The sequence below is a fragment of the Danio aesculapii genome, chromosome 2 (assembly GCF_903798145.1).
Source record: "Danio aesculapii chromosome 2, fDanAes4.1, whole genome shotgun sequence".
In the NCBI taxonomy this organism is placed as follows: Eukaryota; Metazoa; Chordata; class Actinopteri; order Cypriniformes; family Danionidae; genus Danio; species Danio aesculapii.
The window spans coordinates 6,405,178-6,415,454 of record NC_079436.1 but is presented as its reverse complement, the minus strand read 5'-3'; the positions used below and the strand labels follow the sequence as shown (position 1 = coordinate 6,415,454).

Genomic DNA, 10,277 nt, shown 5'->3' with positions numbered 1-10,277 from the left:
GAAAGTAAGATCGAGAGTAAAAATAAGAGTTGTACAACCTTCCTTTGGCTTAATCCCTGTTGTTTTAAATCTTGTCTAGACAAGGGACCAAAATAAAGAAGCTTTATTTTTATAATTTGGCATGAAGATTGCACATCTAGGCTACCTAATAAGGTAAATAATATATATATGTTTTATATAATTTAAATATATATATATATATATATATATATATATATATATATATATATATATATATATATATATATATATATATATATATATATATATATATATATATATATTATTTATTATTTATTTATTTTTTTTCTCTGCAAATTTAATTTAAAATTTTTCTGCAAATTTACTACCACCACACAGTTACCACAATTTTAATCGCAAAAAAATTATGAAAAATTAGGGGGTCTGGATATAATCATAGTGTCATCCAAAATGGAACACTAATATTATTTATCTAAACAGAAATTCTAACCATTTCCCAGGCAACATTTAATGGTTGCCAAATATGTTAAATAAAAGACCAAACTACCAAATAGTACCTGTCGTGAGTGCAACCAGATTCACCATTGGGATATAATCACTTATATGGGAGAATTTTGCTTGGAAACTCCAAAATAAATTAAAGGAACGTAATCTCAGCTCCCGATAGCTCCTGCCCTTTTTGCTAGCAAAGCTGCTACTGTTGAGTGCATGAAGTGTTTAACATTCTACGCTTCTTTTTTAACAGCTGAATCATGTGTACATCATATATTTAAAGTCCATTTTTCTTGAATTTTGACAATTTTCAGTGTGAATCCACTACTTATCTACGCCATTCTGCACCATTGTGCAGTGTAAATAATATAAGTATGCAATTTGGGACGCACATAATGTTTTAATAGCACCTCTAATATAGATTTTGGTAGTAAAAATGTATTTAGTTTTTAAGTTTAGTTAATTCCTGTACATTTATTTATTCAAAATTTCATTCAGCTATTTATTTGCATTTATTTATTTCCGTGTAGATATTTTTAATCGCCCGTTTAGTACAAAAAAACGAAATGTTGATATACTATATTTTGTTCCATTTCCACAAAACACAGTTTTGCCTTCCACTGCACTGATTTTACATTGTTTTGTTCTATTTGAATTTATTTTAGGTGCAAAATGCCCCATAAGCCATTTCAGACCAAATTATATAAACATAAAAATCATCAAAAGCCAGCCCTAATGTGAATGCATCTGACGTGATGAAAGATTGAACATGTTTGTAACGTGTTTTGCTGATGTGCCCCCGAAAAAAATGTAAACTACTTGATTTTCCAGGCGAGTACAAAATGAGAGCATGCAACAATCAACATCAGATTTGTTAGATGTTCGTCAGAGTTTCGATGTTTCCTCATGGTGTAGGGTAGTTACTTTCCTCAGACAACTGCAGTTTGAAATCACCATCGGAATGATTTGTTTGCCACTGCATGGCAAGTGTTTTTACATTGTGATAAAGTGGGAACTAGCCAACAGAGTGGTAGTGCTAGGGAATATTCGGAAAGAATGGGAGTCTGGGTCACGACAGCTGCCACTCCGGACTGAAAAATTTGATGGGGTGTGTCTTAGCCCACTTTGCAAAAACTGCCTTTTCGGTGATAAAGCGATGGCCGCCGTAAGGAGCGCTCTCATGCAGGAGGTATTCTGCACATTCGTCACGACTCCCTGCTTCATAGTAGTGGTATGGCACCTTCTTGTATCCTTCTGATCTAAAAAGAAAAAAATACAGTATTCTGTTATTTCATTGAATCATTCAAGCTTTAGTAGTACAATTTTAAAAAGAAACACTGGTTAACTTTCTTTTGTTAGATGAATTTTGGTTTATTTGTTTGATTGAGGAAAAAAACAAACCAACAGCAACCAACCAGAGATACTTTTAGAAGATTATTAATGACCAGGGCTGCATTTCCAGATAATGTTGTCTCTTAGTAGGCTTCGAAGACTCTAAAGGTACATCTTAACTTTTATTATAGATACATGTTTGTAGACTTAGATGCCATTAAGAAGTGATAAAGTACACTTCCTGACAAAAGTCTTGTCGTCGATCCTAGTTGTAGGAGCAACAAATAATAACTTGACTTCAAGTTGACCATTTGGAAAAGTGGCAGAAGGTAGATTTTTCTGATGAATCATCTGTTGAATTGCAACCTAATCATCACAAATACTGCAGAAGACCTACTGGAACCCACCAGGACTTAAGATTCTCACAGAAATCAGTCGAATTTGGTGAAGGAAAAATCATGGTTTGGGGTTACATTGAGTTTGGGGGCATGCAAGAGATCTCTAGAGTGATCAGCCTGAGGTATCAAGACATTTGTGCTGCCCATTACATTACAAACCACAAGAGAGGGCAAATTCTTCAGCAGGATAGCACTCCTTCTCATACTTCAGCCTCCACATCAAAGTTACTGAAAGCAAAGAAGGTCAAGGTGCTCCAGGATTGGCCAGCCCAGTCACCAGTCATGAACATTATTGAGCATGTCTGGGGTAAGATGAATGAGGAGGCATTGAAGATGAATCCAAAGAATCTTGATGAACTCTGTGAGTCCTGCAAGAAAGCTTTCTTTGGCATTCCAGATGACTTTATTAATAAGTGATTTGAGTCATTGCAGAGATGTATGGATGCAGTCCTCCAAGCTTATTGAAGTCATACACAATATTAATTCTTTTTCCACTGCACCATGACTTTATATCCTATACTGTACATTATTTCTTTTAAGTTACACGACTTTTGTCTAAGCAAAGTCAGACCTTACTGTCCTAATTAAATAATTAAAAATCAACTATCATATTTTATTTTAGTAAAATAAGCATAATCTAGAGGCCTTTGCCTTTCATATAAGCCAAGTGAAGTTATTATTTGTTGTTCCTAAAACTTGAATACGCGACAAGACTTTTGTGAGGTGTATGGATAGAGGGGTCCAGAACAACCTTAAGAAAGAATCACTTAAAGAGGGTATATTAAAAACTAAAAAAAATGTTGGGAAACAATGATAAAGTTCAGCTTAAGGAACAACTTAAAGTTTCAGTGGAACATTCCCTGTTAGCTGCTTGAACACTCTATATATTTTGCCAATAAAATATTTATTCTTATATTACAACCACAAATCAGAAAAAGTTGGGACAGTATGGAAACCGCAAATAAAAAACAAAGTAGTGAATTCTAAATTAACTTTGACTTATACAACAAACATTGTTTAATGTGTTCTTCATGCTTTTTATTGTTTTGCTTACCCTGCTTACCCTTCGGCCAATCAAAATCAAAAATTTCAACAGACCATGGAATAATTGTTAATAAATCATGCATATTAAGGTCTATGATGTACATAGCAGTGTCGATGCTTTGAAATTTTAAGTCCGTAGAGTATTGCTGTGGAGAAATATTAGTTTAGAAGGCATTTATCTATTTTATTTAGTTCTTTAAATTTTGTTTTGCCCTCAAATAAATTGCCTTTTTTTCTTCTCAGTGGCACCTGTTGAATTTTAATTACAAGAGATCTAGCAAGGTCAACTGCAACAACAACTCAGCACATTATGCTAAAATAGATACTTCCCAGCTGAACTGTCTTTCATCAAAATGACTTTGTTGCAGCCACTGTTTTTTCATTTGCCAATCTTTAGAGGTGACTGGGGGTTGCTGTGGAATGAAAATTGCTCATTGTTTAGGAAGAGTAGAATGAATAAATGGATGGAAAAAAAATTGTAAATAATAGCTATGTTACAAACACGCTAATCACATAATTACACTCATTAATCCTTCAACAATAGCACTCCCTATTTATTCTTTATCACTCTCTTTGTCTTGCTTGCTGGCTTGTTTGTTTGTTTATTTTTTTTTAAGAAATAAATTAAAAAATCCTACATGCAATGCAAATCTAACTGAGATTTGTGACTGCATCAACATATTGTCATTTTTCTGGTGATTTGAAGTGGGTCTAATCAATGGTGGAAAGAGTACTGAAAAATCATACTCAAATAAAAGCACTATTACTTGCCTAAAAATGTAGTGCAAGTAGAGTAAAATTATCTGTTGTAAATATTACTCAAAGTGTAAGTAAAAATTTGCCATTTTTTAAGTACTTAAGAGTAGTGAGTAGTGAGAATTACGCTTTAAAAAGCTGATGCATTTACATGTAATTTGTGGATATGTGTGTAAGTTTGGGTAACTGTTTGGCCTTCTGTTATGAGATTCTTGCAGTGGAGGCTTAAGACCAAGGAGTTTTCCTCATGGGGTAACCCATATTGTATCATCAGGGCAATGTGCTGGTGTTCTCATGACTTTTGTTGTAGAAGAAAAATTGGTTCTTGTCCCAAGGACCCATGCTGTAGGTTCTTCATTATTCCAGAACACTTACAGCACATGCGTCCCTCATGATGTAGAGCAATTCAAGAAGGATGGTTGACTCAAGGTCTCTTGAAGAATTATCATCTGTCTTGTCCCATAAATTGCCTGTGGATGATAGCACTGAGGAAGTTCCAAACATCATGATTTCAACATCTATCATGTTTTAGGTAATTAAGACAATGCATCTCACATAAATCTTCAGGAGTGTTTGTGATTGCATCTGATTTGTAGATCCTGTTGGCAGTTTGGGTAACCATTTAGCCTTCTGTTATGAGATTCTTGCAGTGGAGGCTCAAGACCAAGGAGTTTTCCCCATGGGGTAACCCATGTTGTATCATCAGGGTAATGTGCTGGTGATCTCATGACTTGTGTTGTAGAAGAAGAATGGGTTCTTGTCCCAAGGTTCTTTGTTATTCCAGAACACTTACAGCACATGCTTCCCTCATGTTGTGGAGCAATTTAAGAAGGATGCTTGACTCAAGGTCTCTTGAAGAATTATCATCTGTCTTGTCCCATAAATTGCCTGTGGATGATAGCACTGAGGCAGTACCAAACATCATGGTTTCAACATCTATCATGTTTTAGGGTATTGAGACAATGCATCTCACATAAATCTTTAGGAGTGTTTGTGATTCATCCTATTTGTAGATCCTGTTGGCAGTTTGGGATACTGTTTGTCCTTCTCTTATGAGATTCTTGCAGTGGAGGCTCAGGACCAAGGAGTTTTCCCAAAGAGGTAAACCATATTGCATCATCAGGGCAATGTGCTGGTGTCCACATGACTTGTGTTGTAGAAGAAGAATTGATTTTTATCCCAAGGATTCATGTTGTAGGTTCTTCATTATTCCAGAACACTTACAGCACATGCTTCCTTCATGTTGTAGAGCAATTCAAGAAGGATGGTTGACTCAAGGTCTCTTGGAAAATTATCATCTGTCTTGTCCCATCAATTGCCTGTGGATGATACCACTGAGGAAGTTCCAAACATCATGGTTTCAACATCTATCATGTTTTAGGTAATTGAGACAATGCATCCCACATAAATCTTCAGGAGTGTTTGTGACTGCATCCGATTTGTAGATCCTGTTGGCAGTTTGGGTAACCGTTTGGCCTTCTGTTATAAGATTCTTGCAGTGGAGGCTCAAGACCAAGGAGTTTTCCTCATGGGGTAACCCATGTTGTATCATCAGGGTAATGTGCTAGTGTTCTCATGACTTGTGTTGTAGAAGAAGAATTGGTTCTTGTCCCAAGGACCCATGCTGTAGGTTCTTTGTTATTTCAGAACACTTACAGCACATGCTTCCCTCATGTTGTGGAGCAATTTAGGAAGGATGCTTGACTCAAGGTCTCTTGATAAACATTCATCTGTCTTGGCCCATAAATTCCCTGTAGATGATAGCACTGAGGCAGTACTAAACATCATGGTTTCAACATCTATCATGTTTTAGGGTATTGAGACAATGTATCTCACATAAATCTTTAGGAGTGTTTGTGATTGCATCCGATTTGTAGATCCTGTTGGCAGTTTGGGATACTGTTTGGCCTTCTGTTATGAGATTCTTGCAGTGAAGGCTCAGGACCAAGGAGTTTTCCCAAAAGGTAAACCATATTGCATCATCAGGGCAATGTGCTGGTGTCCACATGACTTGTGTTGTACAAGAAGAATAGGTTCCTATCCCAAGGACCCATGCTGTAGGTTCTTTGTTATTCCAGAACACTTACAGCACATGCTTCCCTCATGTTGTAGACCAATTCAAGAAGGATGGTTGACTCAAGGTCTCTTGAAGAATTATTATCTGTCTTGGCCAATAAACTGTCTGAAGATGATGGCACTGAGGCAGTTCCAAACATCATGTTTTCAACATCTATCATGTTTTAGGTAATTGAGACAATGCATCTCACATAAATCTTCAGGAGTGTTTGTGATTGCATCCGATTTGTAGATCCTACTGTAAGCCAACAGCAAATTGCTCTTTATATGGGCAGTATGGTCATAGGAAAGTCATAGCTATGGAAATCTAGCTTTGCTAAAAACACATTCCAGGGGGAGCACATGGGTTATTGTTATTTTTTTTATTTATTTATTTGTCTTGGCTGAAATTTTGTAAACCAGCAGTGCATACAGATTAGAATTTAGACTTTAGACACCGCCAATGCCACCAAAGTACCATGATAGCAGTTCAAGAGCAGTCGGCTGACTCTAGCCAGAGTGGCTACACATGCTCTGAAGACGACATAACAATTTCATGATTGGCCAAATTCATTGCATGGTCAAGTGTGTTTCAGGATTATTCAAATTTGCATATTACAATGCAAATTGTGTCAAAGCACTTTACATAGATAATAATAAACACAATCTTTTACATAAATATAATAATAAAAGCAATAACAATATTTCAGATAGTGGAACATATTCAGTATAACAGGCAGACAGCAGATTAGTTGTGGAATGCTAGTGTAGTTCCAGTTTAGATTAAACTTGATTTAGATCAGCTTGTTCACACTATAGGACGCTGTTCCATTTCGCACTAGCAGTAACCAGTTCCTTTTCCGCTGTAACCAGTTTGTCCAGTGGCTCGTCGCGTATGTCAGAGAATTTGAGATGCAGGACGGAGTTGACCATGACAACGGGGTTTGAGTCTGGCAAAGAATGGTTTCAGAAAGCAGGAAAGACAAAAACAAAAGCCAAAAAATTAAACAAACAAGTAAATAACAGAGTGAGAATGTGGTAAAATCTGAAAATGTGGTCAAAATCAGGCTGCCGCGAGGGCTTTTCTTTTTCTGGATTGCTTTTCCAAACACTCTCGGTAGGGTTTAGGAAAGTGGGTTGGCGCTGGTCAATCAGTGCATTTTAAAACACTATCGGTTGGGTTTAGGGAAGAGGGTGGGTGGGGAGATCTGTCAGCCAGTCAGTGTGTCAGTCAACAGCGGCCTCTGCTGGATTTAAATGAGAAGAGCAGGTGCGAATGGCACTCGCAAGAGACATTTCAGATCTGAAAAAGCGTACACAGCGGTCTCTAGTGAATTAATGAAAACAGAAACTGCAAAAAACATAGCTCCTGGGACATATTTGGCACACTCCAAAAATGCGAGGTACGTAATCAGAATGAGCCTGGATTGGATTTGAAGACCAATTTAAACTCAATTTAGCAAAGTTAGCGAAATTCACTGTTTTTTTAAACTTTTTAAACACTTTTAAACACAATAGTTTTACTAACTAATTTTAGGGCTGCACAATATATCATTCAGCAATGATTTAGCAATGTGCACATCCACAATAGTCACATCGCAGGATGTGCAATGTTGAGTCTGGATTATAGTTCAGACACTCAATTCAGAACACGTGAGGTTTGAGTTTAACCGGAATAAAGTGAATGTTTATCTTATTATTATTTTTTTACTATTTAAATTTCAGGAGTTTGAAGCTTTTAGACACAAAAAATACCAACTTTAGTAACTTTAATTAAAAATAATTGTTTTTAAATCATATATACAATGAAGACCATGTCATTTTACATTCGATTTTTTAGTTTCAGTTTTACTGTAATACTGTTAGACTCTCCAGAAAACCACGAAGCTCTGTTTATTTCGTTTTTTATCATTGCTTTGTTAAATGTCTATAGTCAATCTAAATTAATGAATTGTTTTCAAACAAAGCTATTCAAGTCATCTGGTGAAATTGTATTCATATCGCAATATATACTGCAGACAAAATACAAAACATTGCAATGTCAGATTTTTCCAATACCATGCAAGGTACTAGTATTTAGCTTAAAGTGAAATTTAAAGACCACTGTAGGTTATTATGATAATTAGGAAAGTTAGGATAACTGCAAGTTAATAGAAAACATTGGTTTGTTCTAAAGACAATTGAAAAAATATTAATAATATTGAACTTAAAATCTGATTTTTAAAATTAAAAATTAATTAATATTATTATTCAAACCAAACTACAATAAATAGGACTTTCTCCAGAAAAATATATATATACAATGCTCAGCATATATAAGTAAACTCCTCACAAATCTCTCTTTTAAATCCATGTTTTTAATAGGAAGCTATACAATATTATATTTGTGCATGTACATTAGATTAGTCAGTACTGAAGCCAAATCTGGAGCTTATCTAACAAAATAACTTACGATAACGGTCCAAAAACTAGTACACCCAAATTTATATGTTATAGAAAATAATTAAATACACATTTTAAAAAAGAGGAAAAATCAATAGAAGCAAACCAATTGAAACATTTAGTTGAAGTTTTGTAGTATCGTAGCAAATTTTTGCAATATTTTGCTTGAATTTAATTGTATTATCTTTCAATTTTTAAATATGTGACTAAAATATTATTAGAATAAATATATCTGTTTAATAAATCTGTTTCGTTTAAATGCACCAAAATACATTGCCTATATTCACTGAGAAATGGATACAAATATTCATTTTCAAAATGGGGTGTACTCAATTATGCTGAGCACTGTATATATAAAAAATATTCTGAAAAATGTCCTTGGTCTGTTAAATATCACTAAACATCTCTAATAATTTTGACTTCAACTCTATATAATAAAATAATAAAAATCCATGTCATGAATTCATTTTGGTACTATAAAAATATGGCCATTTCCCCCAATGTTTAAATGAAGCCCACATCTTTGCTCTTTTATCAGCTCTGCCATCCTATTACATTCTGGAAGCAGGTGACGCTGCTTCAAAGAGCACTTTCAAGTGATAGATTGCATGTCAGTCTTACTTGCAGTATGTGTCATTGATCATGCCGTAGACTCGAATCTCCTTGCACATGTCCATTGCCAGAATAAGCGTGAACCAACCGGTGCTCAGGTACGATCCAGACTGAATCCTGCCAACATAAAACGATGTTAAGATGTCTTAATTCCGTTAGAAGAGTTTAATGAAAATATGCATCTGAAATATCTATATTCAAATGATCCATAAAATAAGCTGTGATATCTCTTTCAGCTGGAAAATAAAGCACCCGTGTCCAAAAGAAAATACGCCAAGTGAACCTTACTGATGAAAATGGGTAGTTAGAGTGACGAGGACCAGCATAACAGAAAACATCATCCTTTACAACAGTGGTTACCAAACTTGTTCCTGGAGGGCCGGTGTCCTGCAGATTTTAGCTCCAACCCTAATCAAACACACCTGATTAAGCTAATCAAGGTCTTACTAGGTGTATTTGAAACATCCAGGCAGGTGTGTTGAGGCAAGTTGGAGCTAAACCCTGCAGGGACACCGGCCCTCCAGGACCGAGATTGGTGACCCCTGCTTTACAAGATAAAAATGAACTCTTTTTGTGAAATTAGTTACCAATCAGAGATTAAAGTGAATAAAGTCCTGTCATATTTTAGTGTCATATAATAAGTGCGCATGTGCTCCCCTGCCTTGTATAAAAGCACTTCCACAGACTCATTACCTCCATCACACAGTCCTGATATTATAGGCTCTGCAACTTGAGCCTGTAAAACTCTCCCCTGCAGGGCTTAGGTAAGTGGTCAATCATCAAAACATATCATAGCATTTAGAGCTGGTGGCACCTGTGGGAAAAAAAATCATTTCAGAGGTTGTTTGTAAAGATCACTGGTTTCATCAGGAAGAGCAGACCTGCTTTTAAAATACAGGTTTAATTTTGTAGTATCTATTAGGTTCACCACTAAATTGCCATTAAAATAGTTTCTGAAATATTGTTCAGCTGAACACAACGGGCCCTATCTTACACCCGGTGCAATGCGGTGCAAGGCGCAACGCAATTGTTGTATTGTTAGTTTCAGCTCGGCGCAAGAGTCGTTTTGACGTTTTGCGCCACGCCGTTTAAATAGCAAATGCATTTGCACTCATATGTACGCCCAAAGGTGTTCTGATCTAAAAAAGGAGGCATGTTGAGGCG

At 35.8% G+C, this 10,277-nt stretch overlaps 1 protein-coding gene across 1 annotated transcript in view; it reads right to left on the bottom strand.

The window, feature by feature from the left end:
• Nucleotides 1–314: 314 nt before the first annotated feature.
• The window catches only part of st6galnac3 (ST6 (alpha-N-acetyl-neuraminyl-2,3-beta-galactosyl-1,3)-N-acetylgalactosaminide alpha-2,6-sialyltransferase 3), an 85,746-nt gene continuing 75,783 nt past the window's right edge, over nt 315–10,277 (bottom strand). The window contains exons 4-5 of the mRNA XM_056464708.1: nt 9,123–9,230; nt 315–1,733 (exon numbers count right to left, since the gene is read on the bottom strand). Coding sequence (XP_056320683.1) covers nt 1,544–1,733; nt 9,123–9,230 — 298 coding nt within the window. The 3' untranslated portion in view covers nt 315–1,543. The remainder of the gene's footprint in view (nt 1,734–9,122; nt 9,231–10,277) is intronic.